This window comes from Mus pahari, chromosome 15, assembly GCF_900095145.1.
Source record: "Mus pahari chromosome 15, PAHARI_EIJ_v1.1, whole genome shotgun sequence".
NCBI lineage: Eukaryota > Metazoa > Chordata > Mammalia > Rodentia > Muridae > Mus > Mus pahari.
Window position 1 is genome coordinate 29119835 of NC_034604.1, and position 20667 is coordinate 29140501.

The 20667-nt window shown below is 45.9% G+C and overlaps 1 protein-coding gene across 3 annotated transcripts in view; it reads right to left on the reverse strand.

Annotated features, from left to right (window-relative positions):
* The window catches only part of Epb41l4a (erythrocyte membrane protein band 4.1 like 4A), a 202648-nt gene extending 182924 nt beyond the window's left edge, over window positions 1-19724 (reverse strand). For 2 of the 3 annotated variants that reach the window (XM_021214292.2, XM_029547046.1), the window contains exons 1-2: window positions 19257-19662; window positions 18464-18901 (exon numbers count right to left, since the gene is read on the reverse strand). Coding sequence is in view for 2 of the 3 variants with exons in the window: in XM_029547046.1 (XP_029402906.1) it covers window positions 18464-18562 (99 nt within the window). In the remaining variant the exon portion in view is untranslated. Of the gene's footprint in view, window positions 1-18463; window positions 18902-19256 lie in introns of all 3 variants that reach the window. The other variant, XM_021214291.2, reaches the window with a different exon arrangement.
* Window positions 19725-20667: the final 943 nt, after the last annotated feature.

The window sequence follows — 20667 nt, forward strand, 5'->3', positions numbered from 1 at the left end:
AGCTCACAGCATCCTCAGGCATGAGGACCAGGAGCTCACAGCATCTTCAGCTGTACAGGACGTCAATATTTAACTGTATTTCAGGCCTGATCCGCTGGAAGAACCCATACTTGACCCTGTCAGCAAAGCCAAGAGTCTGTAGCTGCTTAGGTCATGAGGCCTACAGGAGAACACACAACCACTGTTCTGCTGAATGGGCATAAAGCAGATCCTTATGACTTAGTGCTGGAGTGCCTGGCCCAGCCTTGATGCCAGAAGCCGCTCCTTACAGACAGTGTGAGTGTTGGCCTGGCTGAGCTGCCCTGAGAGGCAGGTGTCAGAGGTTTTGTAAGTTTGAATCCATGGATCCGGGAGCACAGTATGCCTTCCAGGGAGACTGGTGCTCGCTCTCCCTCAGGCAGCGAAGCATCCAGACCTCTTTGTGTCCCTGTATGGAAGCTCCCTTGTGGTCTTAGACATTCATCTTGCGTAACCTGCAGAGCTTGCAAACTTCACTGTATCCTGGCAACTACCGTCTTCATCCTAGCCATTGCCGTTATATTCTGTTTCTGATAAAGGTATAAAGAGTCTGACTGCTCTCAATAAAATGGTCACAGCCTCAGCTCTGTTGTGGCCCCTCCAACCTGGCCTGACTCCATTCCTCTCGGCCATATCTGGTCACCTTGGCCAGATAAGTAAGCGCAGGCGTCTACTCAGTAGACAGTGGTTAACACAGAGACCCACAACCGTGCAATGGGCAGAGAGTGCTCGGCCCTAAATGTGCTTCTATCTCGCAAGGCACCTTCTCAGAAGAGGAGGCAGGAAGACGGCAAGAGCCGGAGGTGCTGAACAACTCCAAGGAGCCCACATTTTCTGAACTCCACAGGGAAGAAGCACAAGGACACCCACAGTGTCTGAGAGCACTCGCAGGACCTACACAAGCACAAACCAGACCAAAATCTCAGTGTGGGGAGAGACAGTGAGCGCACAGTCCCACCCCTAGCCCAGGAGCTACTGGCCTTTGACAGCTGCTGGGGGAGAGAAAGTCAATTCTCTTTAATTGTGTGACACCTGGTACATCGACCACACTCCAGGCAGGCCTCACGCCTAGGAGCAGTGGGCCAATAAGAAGTGATGGGGGGCTGGAAGCAGTGGGGGGGGGGGGTCGGATGGACTCAGGGTCGATGAAGGGGGTCTGCATAGGATGGGAATCTACTGCACGAAATCCTGAAGAAATTAACAAATGCATTATTTTTTAAATTTTTCTTGGGAAAAAAAATGGAATTGTGAATGAGGAAGGTTAAGAACCCCTGGTCTACAGTGGTGATGTGTTATATATGTCGTGTCGGGGTGTGACCCAAGGTCTCACAAATCCTAACACTCAGCTAAGCTCCCAAGCCCCCTAATTTTGAACACTTTTAGTCGAGAACCCATAGAAAAACGTAGCAACTGCACATGTCTAATAGGCTATAGATTCTATCCAAGGCAGAAGAGTTTATTAAACATGGAGCATTGGGTACATTTTAGACACTATCTAATCTCAGGCACAGGCACAAAATTATCTAAGCTCTCGAAGGAGTAAAGTGTACTGGTGTAGCCAAAAAAATGAAGTATGCCTGTCTCTGCTGTACAGCAAGAAGCCACAGGGCCTTTGTCCGGATCCTGGCTTTGACCCATTCAGGAGTTCCCAGTGGGAAAGCCCACATGGAAGCAAGCAAACTATAAGCCACTTATCACATGAAATCGCCACCCCTCACCAGGAAAAAAAAAAAAAAAATCCCTGCGGCTTTTTCTATTCCTTCTATGACACCAACGGTAATCAGCTTACAACGGAAATTCTCAGGCGGGCCGAGGTGACTTTTGGTGAATGAGCACATCTGTTCTCGGGAGCTCTGATTTTCATACTTGAAGGAAACCCTGTCCCAGGACACAAATACTGCTCATCTTTTAAAAACAATAATTTAAAAGAAAATAAAGGGTTTTCCTGGAAAGCAGTTAGCTGTTTATCCTTAAACACGACTCACCCAAATACTTAATATATTTAAACATCAAGTCGCTTTCCTTTCTCGACTGGCTCATGAGAAAAGGAGGAACTTGAAAGAAAACTCAAGGTTTTCTGATAATACACAGGGGGCCTTGGGTTTCTCCCGCATCATTCACAGAGGAATCTGTCGACCTAAGAGAACTGATCCGCTGTCAGCTGGGGTCTGGTTTCCTTTGTAACTGTCCCCTGGATGTGGCCATTATGTCTGTGTCAATGCTGATGTTTCTACAACACCCTCACAGCCTGCTCTTCCTGGTGTACACAACAGCTTCTGAGCAGCCTATGGGAAAGATCTTCATGGCACGTTGGGCAAATATTCTAAAAAAAAATTATTTATCAAAGTTCTCGTGATCCTCAAAAAAAAAAAGATTCAAATTATAACTAAATTTTGACTTAATGATGTTCTGAATGGAATTAACGAAAGAACAGTTTCACATTCACGCACACTGGCACATACATGTTCACAGCACATACATGTAGCACATGCAGGTACACACACACATGAAAAGGAGGAAGTGGTTGCTATTTTCTAAATTGCCTCCAACTCAACAAATCAGCTTAGCCATCCAGCAAATGAAAGTTACAAGAAAGCCTTTTGCAAAAGCTGAATTGTCTGAAGACATTATAAATCTCAGTTTCTTAATCTAACACATAACACTACATGGCTACACAACAATAGCAACTAACTTCCATCTGGTCGCATCACGTCGGTTTGCTGGCAACCACACTCTTATAGTGTGCTATCTCCTTCAGCCTTCCCAGGAATCGGAAGTAGATAACCCTGTGGCTGAGATAAAACTCGGGTGCAGCCTTACACAGCCTGCCAGAGGCCACTAGTGAGTGCACAGCAAAACAGCCACGAGCACTGTAGCACTTGACAACAGAGCACACTTCCCAGCCATTTCCAACCTGAGCCTCCAGATGCATGTGACGATGACGGGATAACCTCGGCAGCCATCGTACTTTGTACATGGAGGAAGGGAGACAGCATCCCTGTGACTGACTTTCCCAAAATACGTAATGAAGGAAGAGGAAGAGAAACTGTCTTCCCCCCTCCACCAAGAAGTTGCATTTTGCATTCAAGAAAAGCATTTTTATCATTCACTGATGGGAACATTATTTAATAAATAATTCTAGGCTTAAGATCTACGTTACTAAGAATTATTCATCCCTGGCATCCAGTGGCAGAGCCTGGCGGTCTGAGAAACCCCAGTCTTTCTCCACCAAACTCATCTCTCTGTTTATGTTCCTGCTGCTCTAACCTGGACAGCCTTCAGAGACACAGGCCAGCTTCACAGACATCACTTTCAGGCAGCCCAAATCAACAGCTTCTCCCTAATAAAAAGTCCAAAGCTATAGGAAAGCTGAAGGCTTTGTCTTTAATGCCACGGCTCACTTGAGGACTATCCATCTAGTAATTCATCTGTGAGATAGTGTTCAGTGATGCCTGCCTTCTGCTCTTTGAAACCTTCTCACATCGAGGCTGGCTAGGGTTGCTGTGGTGGTTCAAATGAGAATGACTCCCATGGGCCCAGAGGTTTGAATACCTGGACCTCAGCTAATGGAACAGTTTGGGAAGGATTCAGAGGTGTGAACTCATTGGAGACAGTGAGTGTGAACTCAGGGAGGGTTTTCACATTTCAATAGACTCATGTCATTCCCAGTGTGTTCTCTGCTTCCTGTTTGTGAATCAGTACTTGAGATCTCAGCTACTGCTCCAACGCCATGCCTACCTGTTGCCATGTTCCCCACTACGTTAGTAATAGACCCTTACCTTTCTGAAACCATAAGCCAAATTAAACACTTTCTTTCATGGCCTTAGATGCAAATGGTCTTAACAAACTATTTGCAAACCAAATTTCAGTAGCACATTAAGATTATACATTATGACCAAGTGGGCTTCATCCCAATAAGGTAAGGTAGGTTCATCTTACACAAATCAATACATATAGCATATTCTTAAGCTTTTATTGCTGTGAAGAGATACCATGACCAAGACAACTCTTATAAAGGCAAATATTTAAATGAGGCTGGCTTACAGTTTCAGAGGTTCAGTCCATTGTCAACATGGCTGGAGATGACAAGAGTTCTACGTCTTGAACTGAAGGCAGCAGGAGGTATCTGCCCCATCAGGAGGAGGCTCTCTCCTGCGCCAGGCAGAGCCTAAACATAGCAACCCTCAAAGCCAACCCACACAGTGGCACACTTCCTCCAACAAGGCTACATCTACTCCAACCATGCTACACCTCCAAATAGTGCCACTCCCTGTGGCCAAGCATTCAAACACAGAAGTCTATGGGGGCCAGACCTATTCAAACCGCCACACCACATAAACAAACTCAAGTACTGAAGCTACACTTAATGACTTCAATAGATTTAAAAAAAAAAAAAAAAAAAGCATTTGACAACATTCAACAGGCCTTCATGATAAAAGTGTTAGGGAATTTAGGAATAGGTAAAATACATCTCAAAATAATAAAGTCTATACTAGCCAACCATAGCCAACAATATATTAAATGGAGACAAACTGAACAATTCCTCTAAAATTAGGATCGACACAAGACTGTTCACGCCATCTCTTCTTAAGCATATAGCTAAAAGTCTTAGCTATAACAACTGGACAAGAAAAAGGATGGAAAGGCAAACCAACAGGAAGAGAAGAGGTCAAACATCCCATTTGCAGGTGATATTATTTTCATTATAATTATTTTCTTAAAAGACCCTGCTAGGTCTATCAGAATACTCCCAGACCTAATCAACACTTGTTTTCTAAATCTCCATTGTCTACTAACCTCACCCTGACATACAAGAAACAATTTCCTGTAAACCTGTCTGTACAACCACAGTCTCCCACCTAAGGTGTCCTGTGGTGTATCTGCTATTGTTTCATAACTGAATGTTATCCTTCCACCTGGTACTTAAACATCTTGTGCACAGAAGTCTCCCCCTTATTTTGTTATCACCAACCAAAACCCCGGTGCTACTAGGCATACAATTAGCTCTGAATAAATTCCAATACAGCTGAGTTCACAAAGTTGTTCATGCAATTAGACATGCAACATTGTTCCAGACCCCCAATCGCCCTCACACTCAAGACCTGTTTTTCAAGTAACTATTCAAGAACAGATTTTTAAAGTAAAAAAAATGACTTTCTGAGAAATTCAAGGGAGTTCTCCTTATCCTCCAAGTACCCTTGTAAACAGCAACTACATCGGAAAAAAATAATCTAAAATAATCATAGTGATAGCAAAATAAGGGCTATGAGGAAAACATCCATCAGCCCGCCTGGACCTCCTGACAGGGCCATTTTACCTCTGTCTTCCCTCTGCACCTCCTCTCGGGCAATAAGATTGGTCATTGTTTCACTGTTGTCGGGGTGTGGTGGTGAACATCTTTAGTCCTTGGGAAGGAGAGGCAAGCAGAGTTCAAGGCCAGCCTGGTCTACAAGCAAGTCCATTACAGCCCTGGCTTTGTTACACAAAGAAACCCTGCCTCAAAAAAATACAAAACAAAACAAAAAGAAAGGTCACTAACCAGTTTTTACTTTTTCTTCCTAGGGAGAGTCAACACGGAGCTGTAGGAATTCAGGGAAAATCACAAAGGCTTTTAAAATAGAGACCAAAGAAAATGTCCGTGCAACATTGCTCTAAAACTATGCCACGAAATAAATTATTCTTGACTTGTCAAATAAGATTTTTTTAAAAGGACAAACATAATTGACCTGAATGGCAATGACATCACTCTGAAGAGAAATCCCATATAGTAATTTCTTATGTAAACTTAAAAGAAGAACTCGCCAGGAAGAGGCCCGAATACCCACACTACACAGGTAACTGAGACAAGTCATAGATCTAAGACCTTGTCTGAGGAAAGTGGCTGAGGGGTTGGGAGTACAGGAGACAGGCAGGGCAGTGAACCCAAATGGTTTCAACACATTCCAGCCTCTGTCTTCCAAGATCAGCTCTCCATCTTTCCTTCCTCCCGTGCTGCAAGCAAGAAGGGGGGGGGGGAGGGGAGAGGATGCACCAAGGCAAGAACAAAGGGGAGGGAATCAACACAGGTCTGGGCCCACAATCTGAGCCCTGCTCCCTCACCCACAGAAAATGACCTACCATTATGCAATCTGCTATAACCCACACCCCCTTCTCCACTCTCTCTTCTGCTCTTTCAGGAAGGTTTTTTGGAGCCTAATTAAGTGAGGATGGGTGAGCGTATGTGGAGGGTCACACGGGTTAATTATTGGTCAGCTGAATGAGGAGCTGATACAAGCAACAAGCAGAAATGAGACTGCACAACAGGTTTTGCAGAGCTGCGGCACTAACTAGATTCTCAGCTCCTGACGCTCTCTTTACAAAGGAGGCTGCTGTAGCTTACACATCTACTGAAACTTCCCAAGTGACTGAGTAACTGTGGACTTAAAAAATGTATAATCTAGACAAGTCACACCATGCCAGTTCCAAGACCGTAAGGATTTACGACGATTTCCCTTAGTCCCAGGAGATCTAAGACTGATTCCACAAAGCCATGGCTGCTCCCTGGGTTTTAACCTGCAACCCTGTGAGAAATCCCTCAAGATCAGGGTTGAACATTGATGCTGAGAAAAAAAATACCTATTCACAAAGAGTCTTCTAGCTATCTATATCATTTCATTAGAAGGGAGAACCAGTACAGCTCACCCTGCTTAGAACAAGTCACTAGCAATTTCTCGGTATGTTTCAAGGCAATAGGCGAACACACCCTAAAGGACAGTTTTTCTAATATTCTTCACCTGTCAAAATTGCCAAAGGAAAAAATTTCATAAAATACATACAAATAGGCCTTTCCAGCCCTCCTCCAAGTGACTAACAGAAAAGCATCAATGGCAGCTCCTTCACAGAATGTAAATGGCAATACCCAAGCTTGCACAGAAGAGCTGGCAAATTTCATGCAATAATGGCACCACGCCTAAAGTCCCTGGCTAACGTTTGCTGTGGCCTCGGGCATCATGTGTCCCATATTTCTCTACCTTGATGACTTGGGGGACAGATGGACAGACAGACGGATAGACAGACAGGAAATAGCACTGCTAACAAGAATCAGTTTCTCAAAATAGGCGTGATGTGGCACACCAGTAATCCCCACACTGGGGACTGTAGACACAAGAGAATCTGACCCTCAAGTTCAAGACCAGCCTGGTCTATATAGTAAGTTCTGGACCACCCAAGGTTGGTCTCAAAAATTAAGTGTTTAAATATCATGTTTTCTTTTCCCAGTGACACACACCTAGCTCACCAAGGAACTAGAAAAGCAAGTAAGAGAGCAGAGGAGGGCTGGAGAGATGGCTCAGTGGTTAAGAGCACTGACTGCTCTTACGAAGGCCCTGAGTTCAAATCCCAGAAACCACATGGTAGCTTACAACCATCCATAATGAAATCTGATGCCCTCTTCTGGTGTGTCTGAAGATAGCTACACTGTACTTACATAGAATAATAAATAAATCTTTTTTTAAAAATTACATTTGGGACCCAGAACAGAAAGAGCAGATTCCCAAAGTTCCCCTCTGACCTCCACACATGGACCATGGCATGCATACACTACATGCACATAATACAACACAATAAATAAATACACTTTTTTAAAATGCTAAGTGTAAGATACCACTTAGTACCCACTAGAATTGTAATTTTTTTAAAAAAAAGGACAGATAATAAGAAGTTGTCACAAGGGTGTGGCGAAACTGGGGTTTCATTGAGGGATGTGACTGGATGCAGCCATTAGGGAAGCAATCCGTACTCTGTACACTGCTAAACCTCCACTCTTGGGCATATATGAAGGAGACATTAAGATATAAATCGATGCAGAAATTTGAGTATGAATCGTCACAACAGCAACATTTACACTCGTCAAAGATGAGCTCAAGCCAAAAAGCCCATCAACTGGGAAAAGGACACGGAGTATATAGTGTATCCAACAGGGGCAATCGTTTAGCAATAAAGGCGTAAAGTACCGACACGTGCTACATTATGAATAGGTCTTTAAAATCTGCAAGTAGAGAAGGATGAGGGAAGTTGGGAGTCGGCACTAATGAGCAAGCTCTCTGCACACTGCCTGCCGTGACAGCTGCATAGCTCCACATATACCTTTAAAAAACATGGAATTATACATTACAAATGGGTGATGTATGTAATTTACATCTCCTTTTCAGAAACTGCTTTTAAAGTCTGTTGTTGTTGTTGTTGTTATTGTTGTTGTTGTTGTTGTTAAAACAACCAGAAGGGGAGGTGTCCTTTTCAAACTCATCAGCTTATGTCTATGAAGAGGGACATTTTACTGTTGATTCATCCAATCAACACAAGTCCAACAGCGCCACAGTGGCCTGACTGGGGAATCTCATAAAAAAGGCCTAGTCCCCTTCCTCAAGGCTTTCCAGCCCGCTAACAACTGCTATCGCCCATGGACACTCAGAGAAGGTGACTTGGCCATGCTGGCGGTGCTGGCGGTGTTGACACATGGGAAGGGGACTGGAGGCGGATGGCCTATGTCAGAATAGCAGCCTCATTCGGTACATCCCTTCCAGCACGGTGGGCAGGAGAGCAGAGAAGCATCTTCAATGAATCCTCAGCTTGATTAGCATCCTAAGAGGCCTCTGAGCTCTCCTCTGAGAAATCTACAGGAAGGTGAATCCTGAGCAGAATTCCAAGGCTTCTCTCCATCAGGGAGAGGGGAGCTGGAGCTTTCCAGGCAGAGCCGTGAATAGCAGGACTGTGGTTCATTCAAAAGCCTGGAAACAGTCTGGTTCAACTAAACTGCAAGACCAGAATGAGGAAGCAGCGGGGAGAAGAACAGAAAGGAGGGAGGGCAGAGGGGCGGGAAGACTGAGGAGATCAGTGGAGACTGGACAGTCGCAGACATCGATGGCTTGTCAGACCTGCGTATCTGAGAAGAAACAGCCTCCATTCCAGCTATCTGTCACACCATCTCAGCTCCACCTGGGATGCTGAAACAGAGCCCTTAACCCTTCAAGGCAGACCACCCTACCTCAATCCCAACTTCCTCACTACCTGCACTACATTCCTGATGGCTCACTACACGGGACAGTGGGTGCTAATGTCCTCATTACTCTTCTGCCACTACCCAGACTTCTTCTCTTCCTGGGACCCAGCTTGGTAGCAGTTCCACACTCTGCTCCCTCAAGATGCATTGGTCCCCAGTAACAGAGCTCCTGCGTCCGTGAGGAAGTACACTGGCTCACCCTGAGGGAATCCAGGGACAGAGAGCAAAAGGCTCGGGGCAGATCAGAGACACCACTGTCACCTGCTCTGTCTCTTCCTCTTTGCCATCTTGGGGGTCGCTGTGCCCTATGGGCTGTAATCAATAGCTAAGTGGTTCTGGCAGTAAGGAGAGGTGTGTATATATGACAATGTGCCAGACAGGGAAATAGGCTCTCAGTTTCCCAGAAGCACTTTCTACAGCAGGCTTGCAGGTGTGCCTATCGTCTGCATGAGCCTGTGCTGTCCTTCAGCTCTGGGGGCAACAGGTACACCTTTAGGGCAATCATCCTTACTGAACTAGGTAGGGATGGGACCAACTTCCTCCCAGGGCCAGTGGCTACACTGAAGATCAGCTGGGTCAGGAATGAAGAGGGGGAGTTGAGATTACGAATGGCTACCAATGTGTTCCACCTCTTGGGCCATGAGCCTTACATTTCCACATTCTTGCAGGTCTTACAGTTGCCACCTCCTAAACATCTCGCAGATGTCATTTCCTCTCCCATTCTGCATCACTGTTGCCTTAAGCCAGGCCCTTCTCAGTTCTCAACAGCTGCCAAGATGTGTAGCTACAAGCCACACCTCTTAGAGACACCTCCAAAACCCATGTCACTTATGGGTAAAGATGGGAAGCACTAACATTATAAGCGAGAAGCAAGACTTCAAGAATCATATAGTGTATAACTAACATAACTAACTATCACTTACTGAGTATCTTTTATCTCACAAGCCTAAAATCCTCCTCTCAGCTTTTCACGATCATCCTGTGACGGTGAACATGTTCCTCAACATACAGATAAGGAAACTGAGGCTGACTCGAGAAGAAAAGCTGTCCGTATGTGGCAGACAGGACATGACACGGGGAGCACAACGAGGAAGGACTAGAGGCATTCACACAGCACCCCAATTCTACACAGCACCCCAAAGGGGAGGCTGGACTGTGTGCTCAGTGTGAGCCCACATTAAGCTTGAAACCGTGGGATGGGGAGAAAGCCCGATTTGAGAAATGGTATTTAATGTAGCAAAGGGGGCAAGACTTTCTCAAACTTTGCTTCTGAATAGAGGGCAAGGTGGGAAAGATTCCTGATACACCCCACTCTCTGTGGTTAGCTCACAAACCTGGTCATCAGGCCGGTCACCATCTGTGTGGGAATCTGGACTTTTGTCCTTTGTGGCACAAATCTCATTGTGTAGCTTCTGCTTATCCTGGAACTCACTTACGTTGGCCAGGCCGGCTTGTTAACTTGCAGCGGTAATCTCACCCACTGCCTCCTGGCTGCTGGGATTACAGCCACTCACCATTATACAGACCCAGCTGAAAGGACTCCAGACAGGACCCTCCACACAAAGCCTGGGACTCCTGAGTCATCGAGTCATGAGTCACCCACGGACTGCTGGCGGGCTCCAGGCTCCGTGCAGCCCGCTCAGAAGGTGTCCTCCGAATTTGGCTTCACCCCTTCCCAGTTTCAATTGGCTGACCCCTCCCTTGGCATCTGACCTCTCTGCTATTGTGCTGTGGTCCCAGGGGGCTAGGATGGGCCTGGCCACTCCCAGCCAGCACTCCCTAGTTTTCCCAGCCTCCCCATCTTCCTTGTTCTGACTTCCTCTAGGAGTGTCAATCTCCTCTGCCAGGAAACAGACCTCCTCGCACATTGGAAGAGCAGCCAGCCCTTTCAAGCCTGCACCTCTGGAAGAGCCATTTCAGCCCTTGGGGAAACTCTTCAAGAGTGTTTAGTTACATAGAAAGGTCTTAACAATAGACAGCATTCAGGAGGAATGGCTGCTTCACTTAAAAAAGAAAACAAACAAGAAATGCATACACAGCTCAGGGGCCCAGGAGACCAACCTTTTTTTTTTTTTTTGAGAGAATGATAGATTCTCCAAATTGTGCTTTACAAGGTTCCTGAGTCACAAAGTAAACTGACTGGTTCCTGAACTTAACACACCTTGTCTTTGCCTAGGACATGTGATAACAGGTGTCTATTTAGTCTTAATATGTGACATTACAAACAAAATGTACAGCGCGGAACTGAATGTCAGTTACTGCAACCCATGGCAGGGTGGCCAGGAGCAACACAGATCAGCTTTTCAGGGTCCAAATTAGTCTCAGAGAGTCTGTTGTGGTTTTTTTGTTTTTTGGGGGGGTCCCCCCACACGCAAACCTAATATTTATTAAGGTCGAGAGCAGTGCCAGATCAGGTTTATGCAGCTTCAAGAGTAAAATGAGCAGACAAGGGGCTGGTGAGATGGCTCAGCGGTTAAGAGCACCGACTGCTCTTCCAAAGGTCCTGAGTTCAAATCCCAGCAACCACATGGTGGCTCACAACCATCCGTAACAAGATCTGACGCCCTCTTCTGGAGTGTCTGAAGACAGCTACAGTGTACTTACATATAATAAATAAATAAATAAATCTTTAAAAAAAAAAAAAAAAAATGAGCAGACAAGCAAGGCGAGATCGAAGGCGAGCTCCCTCAGCATCCCAGTCCACACTGGGACGCTACCCAGCACTGTTCGCAATCCAGGCAACAGGAGACTCCTTCAGCGATTCATGAAATCCGGGCTTCTTCTAAAGGACTCAAGTTGGAAGGAGCATGTTACATTTAAAAGAGAAAAAGGAAAGACCTAAAGACCTGAAGAGGTAAAAGATGGGAGAATCAGACATTCAAAAGAATTCTCAGGTACAGCCACTTTGAAGCCAGCCCAGACTACACTGAGTCCCTGGCCTCCTGTTTCCTCTCCCCACCCCTTCTACAAGAAAAAAAAATAGTGTGACTCATGTTTTCTGCAACAGCTGCCAATCAGCTCCTCAGTGTGCCACACGCACTCGAGCCACCCAATCCTCCTGTTCTCTGCCCATTATCAATATAAAAATTTCAGTATCTTGGCAACAGATTTTTCACAGTGGAACTCACTTTATTCTGCCGTCTTTTCTAGTAAAAAAAATAAATAAATAAAATGGCAAAGGAATGTCATTATCTATAGCAAAGATTTTTCAATCTAGCCCATTCCAACTGGGGCATTCCATTCTTCCTCCCATTCAAATTATAGTTAATAAGCATCTATTACACGAAGCATACAGCTCTAGCTGCCGGAATCACAGGCACGGGCTCGCAAGCTACAGGAAGAGACAAACGAGTCCAGAAATAATGCTTGTAGTGTGCCGGGCACGGAGACAGAGGTGTGTGAGGTATGGACGGGTGCTGCTAAACCCTGTCTCGTCAGGTTCTGCTAAGAAGTTCTTAGCAGATGAGATGACTGATTCAAGTCTTAAAGGCTGGTTCAGATGAGGGGATTATTCAGTGGACCCCTCTCCAGAGATGGATGGGCCACTTCAAAAAGGGAGGTCAGGAAAGACACCAGCAAAGTTAACAGTTTGAGCACTCGCCACATTCCAGGCATAACGACCGACCGCATAAGGTGACCATTTTATAAAGGGTAAAAATGAGGTTCTGGGATGACAAGTTCCTTTCTAATGCTCCACATCTAGTTTACATTAACAGAAATGTCACTTATATGTAACTTATAGGATCACTTCCTTCAACCTATGTTTGTTTATGAGGTCCCTGGATTTTGTGAGTTACATGATAAATATCAAAACACACCAGTACTCATATGTACATAGAAGTCTTCATGAGACGCATATACTTTAAAAACTTCACCTACAACTACTTTTGTCAGGGCTCCCTAGGAAGTTTCTGATTAAAGACTCAAAACTGATTCCCAGGACTCACACAGGAACCTCAGGATGGGTAGGAGGTTACAGTACCTAACAGTGAATGGATGAACTGTACCTTAAAACTGGGTAGATTATATGTTGCATCTTAAAACCATTTTTATTTTTAAAGTTAATGGGGGGGCTTAAGTGTACTGGCTGCTCTTCTAGAGGACCCAGGTTCAATTCCCAGCACTTCCATGGCAGCTCACAACCATCTGTAACTTTAGTTCCAGGGGATCAAACACCCTCTTCTGGCCTCCCTGGGAACCGGTACACAGACAGACGTACACACAGTCAATAATTAAACACACACAATAAGTAGATATGTTTTAAGTTAATAGAATTCCTATCTCACTGCCATGTTAGTTTCAATAATTTAGTCATCACCTCTAAGAAAAAATAAGTACTTCAGTGTTCATTCCGAGGACCAAACCTTGCTAAAGTAAAAATATTAACATTTTTCATATCTGCATAGCAATTCTAAGGACCAATCAAACCTTGTGACTTTTTCCTCTGAAAACCTTTTGTTACCCAAGCAACAATCCAGAAAAATAGTTTGAACCACATTCAAGTTTTGCTTTCAAGAAGAACAAAAGGAGTGTGTGCTTCCTCTCCCTGCTCAGGGAACCACAAAGGGCCTAACCAAAGATTCCCAGAACAAACACTACTCAAAAGCTGAGGCCAACCTTAGGGGAAATTTTTCCTTGAATAATCTAAAGAGATAGCAGTATAGAACAAACAGCTAAAAGCTGCGTGTGGGCTGAACACACATCCAATAGCTTTCAGCTTATATAAACCAGGGTCTTTCAATCACAGATTGGGCTCCAGCAAGGAACTGAATGAAAACAATTTCCTGCCTGTCAAGTGAGGTTACCTCTAAAGGAAGAATGCAAATCTCTAAGTAACACCAGAATGGATACAGAAAAACATACTGTCTTCCATTTTCCTAATTAAATTTTAAACAGAAAATTCCTTTCTATGTAAATGATACTTTTTGAACATAGGAGATGTGCAGTTATCATCCTTGTTTGGAAATGCTTTCAACCAGAACACAGGGGTTTTGGTTTGGTTTGATTTGGTTTGGTTTCAATGAAAAACCTTCACCTAAGTTATGGATATTTACTTTATAACTAACTTTTCAATTCATAGTTTGGTACTTAAAAAAATCCAAAGACTATCTTTCAATTGATGCACACAAAATAGTGCTTCACCAAGCTTCACTCACATGTCTACATTTGATAGCTGCAGATAGTCTTCTAACTCATAATGCATTATCATGACAGAAATGCAAAGGCGTTTCTCTTTTACCATTTATTCTATGTGGATATGTACGCAGCTGAGTGTGCGTGGGTGGAGTCTGTGGTAGTCAGAAAAGGTGGTCCCCCAGAACTGGGGTTGCAGATGGTTGCAAGGTGCCATGTGGGTCCTGGGAACTGAACTGTGGTTCTCTGCAAGAGCAGTAAGTGCTCTTTACCACTGAAATATCTCTCCATCACCAAAGGTATTTCTCTTTTATTGCTCAGAATTTTACAAGAAGATTTTAAAGTAAGCCACATAGGATCAGTAAAACTTCCTCCTGTTAAAATAAAACATGGCGTACGTGTGGTGTCTCCTGCTTGGTCTACAACCTCAACACTTAGAAGAGAGAGGCAGGAGGACTCTTGTGTACTCAAGGTCGGTCTGGGATACAATGTGAGAACCTGCTCAAAACAAACAAACAAATGAAAATAAATAAATAACAAAACAAAAAACAAAAGCCCACAAAATATGTGAATAGTTTTAATCCAAAATTAATAATCCTTATTTGTGTTTTTAATGCTTTTATTTTCATGTGTGTGGTTGGCTACATTATATAATGTATACTGTGTGTGTGCCTGGTACCTCAGAGGGCAGAAGACAGCATCAGGTCCCATGATGGTCTTCAATTGAAAATTGGAAAAAAAAAAAAAAAGACCATCACAAAATCTCAAAAAATACTTTTTAAAGTACTTTTATTTATTGTTATTATCGTATGGGTGTGCATCTGTAAATCATGGGGCAAGGTGTGTGTTACAACATATAGGTGGAGGTTAGAGGACAACTCTACGGTTTCGTCCCTCCCTAACCTTTAGGTGAACTCCAGGGATCAAGCTCAGATCCCAGTGATGCTGAACAGGCATCTTAACCCAGAGCTATCTCATCAGCCCTTAAGCGGGACTTTTTTGTTTGTTTGTTTGTTTGTTTTGAGACAGGGTTTCTCTGTATAGCTTTGACTGTCCTGGAACTCACTCTGTAGACCAGGCTGGCCTCGAACTCAGAAATCCGCCTGCCTCTGCCTCCCGAGTGCTGGGATTAAAGGCGTGTACCACCATGCCTGGCTAAGCAGGACTTTTTAAAAAGTAATTTTAATGGATATGTTTTATGTTTTAATTTCAGAGGAAAATGGGCTAACTGGTATTGCTTAACTTCGTTTTTATTACTGCTTAATTTCTGAGGATATTTTGGTTAGTATAAAAATACAAGAAGAAAAAAGGAATTGCATCAAGTACATAAAGTTAAAACTGAGATTTTCAAACAAAATATAACCATAAAGTTCTGGAAGTACTGAGCATGTATGTGTTCAAAGTATTGTAAGATGTATGCATAAAAGTACAATATAAAGTTGGGAATTACTGTCACCCACAATTGTGACTACGTTTTTGGTTTCTTAGCTCCTTTTTATCGTCCTTCTTACTTTCCTTCCAGTACTTACAAGAGATGCATTTCTAGTCTACAACTAGAGCTAAATTTTTGTCAATTTTCCGAACTTTAAATCTCAGGCACGCTGCTGGAAAAGATCTGGCCTAAGCTTTTTCTCTTCCTGACTACTCACAAAACCCTGAATCTTTTTCATCCAATTCCTGTATTTCCATGACCAGAATATGTAGGCATTTCTTCTCTGATTTCAAATAGAGGTGCACAGGCCTCTTCTCCCTCAAATACACTTGGACCTTCCATTAACCTTGACTGTACTTAGTGATAGCCAATCACCAAGTAAATTGCTGCAGAGATCTCTGTAATAGCAGCTATTGATTACTGATTTTTACAGTTAATTGTTCACTTGTGAACTAAAGTAGAAGCTACATTTACCTAATTAATATACATTAATTGGGACAAAAGAGATGGCTCAACAGTTAAGAACACTGGTTGTTCTTCCAAAGGACTTGAGTTCAAGTCTCAGCACCAGCATGGCAGCTCACAACCATCCCCAGTTCCAGAGGATCCAACATCCTCTTAGATATGCACAAAGGGAAAACACCAATACACATAACATAAATAAACATCATTCAGATATACATATATATAGCAATTGCATCTAGATGCCATACGTAGCAAGGGTCAGACAATGTTTTTTTTTTAAGTCAATTGTGAATAGCACACATATTCAATCAATGTTTAAGTATCATTTACATGGGAGATGTTCATACCATTGGTAAATATAAACGTGCTTAGGACAGACCACAGGTAGATGTGTCCTAATGCACACATTTTTAAGGAGGTGTAGTAGCCGCAGATAATGTGGTTTAACCTCAGCAGAAAACATCTGTGTTACACACAGAGACATCAAAATCCACATGGCATGCTTCTGTGACACCAAAAGAGGCCAGGCGTGGTGTGAAAATGATTACTTCCAACCAGAGCCCGCTTTAAATACTGTCTAGCCGCACGGCACTCCGTCAAAATAACCATATCCTGAAGTCGTTCTGCCTTCGAATCACTCATCAATGTTCAACCCATTTGTAAAACAAGTTATTAAAACTTGAGGATTTCTGATTCATGTTTCTTTAACAAACTTATCGCATTTGATCCCAAGTCTTGGCTGCTCTCCTGACAGCATAATCTACACTGGCCTACAGCTGACAAGAGGCATGGCTTTCATGAGTGAACGGGAAGCCCTTGCAGCAGATGACTCTAGATTCCAGATGCATCCATCCTCTGCCCTTCAGAAAGATCTCTTGTCGGCTTAGCATCCGATCATAACTTAACCTTCTCTGATGGTTTTCACGCCCACTCCAGGGACTCTGCAGGGTTACCAAGAACTGTCCTTTCTGTAGTTGCTTTGATTTTTTTTCTGCCTATGTTGTTCACACAGCACACCACGAGATAGTCCATTGTAGCCTACAGTAAGGGTTTGGTTTTCCCCTGCTTTCTTAAGAGTGTGAGGGGGGATGTGTCTGACAAGACGAAGAAAAGTTAAAAATATAAAACGAACACTGTCCCTACAAATATCGGTTTATTGCTCTTGGGAATACCCTAAAGATGAGAATTTGATTGAATTTTGCTTATTATAATTCCTGAGGAACAACATTCAAAACGACTTTCCAAGCAAGGGGTTAAGTGTTTTAGCTTTAATTGGTCATGTTTGCCTTTCTTTTGCAGGAGGATTACCCCCATGAAATCCTAATTCTGTACGTCCAAACTGGCAACATCCAAGAAAAGGCTTCTAGCTAGGAATAGTATTGATGGGCACAAAGGTAATCAAAGCAGACTCTCTGGAAGAAATGCCCAGAACTGACCTCATGTGGTTAACTTCAGAAAGACAAGGAGACCGCTCAATCCCCAGCCCCACAGCTGGGGGCGAGGGCGGGAGCACGTGCAGACTCCAAGGCTGCCTGAACTAAAATGCCTCCGTAATTTAATACTGAGGGGAAAAGGCAAACAAAACACACACGTCCTCGGCTCTCCTCAGCAGTTACATTGCTGGAAAAAGCGAAACCAACGCGCAGGTGCATCCTCAGGTTGTCAGGTACAAAAAGATGAACTCGTTAAAATTAAGGAAGTGGGTCGGTGCAAGCTCGCAGGCTTTCTGTGGGTTCTCTAGGTTAGAAGCAGCAATATTTCTTCAATGACTACAAACAGGAACACACCGATTACGGGTTTGCACTGTGAGATGCTTACTTAAATATGGAGATAAAACCTTCTCTTGCGGGAAGGAAAACTGTTTTCAGAGCAAACGTAGCATTAGCCAACTACAAATCGGAGGAGCATGATCACAGCGACCTGATTAATGTTTCCGCGAGGGAGTGAATTGGTTTGCTTCCCCCAAGAACACTATCAGGGAAAACGGGGTTGGGGGAGGAAGGCTTCCACAAAGCCAAGAAGCACGCCTTCAGCACCCAAGTGGGGTGCAGACTGTCCATTCAATTCTACGCCTGTCTGGGAGTTGCGAGAGGCCTAAGAGCTTCCGAGGAAGCAGGGGGTCGTGGGGCAGAGTCTGCCCCATCTCTGGATCTCGAACTGCTGCTGGAAGTTGGGGCGTCGAGGACCCTTCGAGACATCAAAGTTACTTTTCTAAGCAACTCCAAGTTAGCGCAGCCCGACAGACCCACCTCCTGTTTGAGGCCAGGGACTGCTGCCTTGCCTTTCCACCGGTGGCCGAGCTGGACCGGTGACAGCCTGAGACAAAGCCGCGGACCCCCACGTCGCGTCCCCCGCACCGCGCCCTGGGCTGTGCTTACCTTGATGCCCTGCTGCTGGGTGGTGAGGGTGAGCTTGGACTCGTCCAGGAGCAAAACTTCGCAGTAAAATTCTTCCGGAACGGCGCAGAAACAGCCCATGTCGGCTGAAAGCGTCTCCAGCCAAGCGAGAGCTGCGACCGCGGCGCCCGCCGCCGCCTCCCCTCAAGCGCGAAGCATTAATTTATTGTGCGCGCCTTGTAGAGGGCGAGAGACGCGGGTCTGGGTGGGGCCCCCAGGTGGGGGTAAGGTCTGGGGTTCTGCGGTCGAGCCGAGGGCACCCCGAGAAGCTCGGAGGGCGGGGGCGGGAGGGTGAGCACGCCCCGGAGCGTCAGGAGCCCGGAGTCGCCCGGGAAGCGGCCGCGGAACTGGGAACCGAGGGTGGCGCGTCCCCGCGCATCCTGGGGCTGCGGCTCCTCTTCTGAAGACGGGGGCGGCGACCTGGGGACAACAAGAGTCACCTGGCTAAGGTCAGCCGGCCGGAGACACGAAAAGGGCGGAACGAGCCCTCCAGACCCTCCGTGGGCTCTGACGCCCCCTCGGTGCTCCACAGCACCAGCCCAACGCTAACACTAGAGAGATCCTCCTGCCGCAGCTCCCGAGTCCCCGCCCGGCGCGCACTTCCAGCGCCGACCCCGCCCCGCAGCCCCTAACAGGGAAGGCAGAGCGGAGAGCGCTCTGCTTCTCTTTTGTGTCGAGGGTGACCACGACCCCAGCCTGGGACGCAGGGCGAGCAGCGAAAGTCGCCACTCCCTCCGCCACTCTCATAGTCCGGGGACCGACCAGAGCTCCTCACCGAAACCAACTGGGGGGAGGTCAGCTTGTCGCGGGCCGCGGCTTCCGTCCGAGGGTCCCCGAACTCATGCCGCGGAGATGGCCAAGTTCAGGCTTCCTTTCCCGAATGTCCCGGAAAAGCCGGGCGTCTGCGGACCTGCGGGCGGGCGCGGCAGGACCCGGGCCGCCAGGCCTCCGTGGCTCCAGGGAAAGTTCTTGGTGGCGCGCGGGGCGGAGCCCTGGGCGGGAGCAGCCCAGGTACTGCCGGCCCCGGCCCGGGGCGTCAGCAAAAAGCCTCGGAACTGAAGTAGGAGCCCCGGGACGGTGACCCGAGCGCCCCCGTTCAGGGCGGGGTCTCAGCAGAGGGCGGAGCGGAGGTGGTCAGTCTGGCTAGGTGCTTGCAGGTCCCGGAGAGAAGGCATGCGCTGCCGGAGCCGCGCTGCTGTCGCGAGGTCACCGCGTTCGTTTCCCAGGGAGACCGGAAGGTTGGCTCTGGGCAGGCAAGGCGCAGTTATGCTCCGACCCTTGCGTTCTGCGGTCTCAGTCCCACGCCCTCCGCGCGACCAGCCGGGACCAGGCACTGGTGGGCACAATAGCTCTGAGGCTACAGTGACCCCTGGCGGGTCGTCGTGTCCGTGCACAAGCAATTCGAGCGAAGTGTGGAAGACCCAGGACCCCCGCTGGCCCTGGGAGCAGGTGCAGTCTGAGCTGGGAAGCAACAGCGAATTAGGACTGTGGCAGTCATAGACCGCAAAAGGGAAGACGCACTGCCGAGCGGGGCGTGGCGGGGGGGGGGGTGCCTTGCAGAACTTTGTTCTGTATCAACTATTAGAACGAGAAAGAACTTGACATCAACTGTGAATTTGCTCTTCTACCGCTTGTTAGCTTGCATAGTCAAAACTCAATTTTTTTTAATTTATTTATTTTTGCTTAAAACCTAAGAAGTGCCCCAGTGTAGAGGAGTACTAGGGCGATGAGGCTGGAGTGGATAGGTGGGTGGGGGAGCACCCTCAAAGAAGCAGGGTAAGGGGAGATGGGATAGGGCATTTGCAGAGGGGAAACCGGGAAAGAGGATAACATTTGAAATGTAAAAACAAATAATAATAATTTTTTAAAACCTAAGAAGTAAAAAACTTAGTGTCGCCAACACAGGGAAATAAAAACAGTTTTGCATCAGCTGGACAGAGTTGTCTACACAGTGACCTCCCACGAAGGACTTCTGTATGAAGCTTCGCTTTTCCCAACTTCCAGTAAACTTATCCGATGTGCCCGATTATCAGTAATACCCTAGTTTATCTCCCAGTATTTCTGATACTGAGACGGGCTTTGGGATTTTTAATCAAATTCCATATGCAACTTTGAGTTCTACTGTAATAAACGTTTTATCGGACTTAAACCTCTGGGTTTTAACCTCTCAGTGTGAAGGTTTTTCT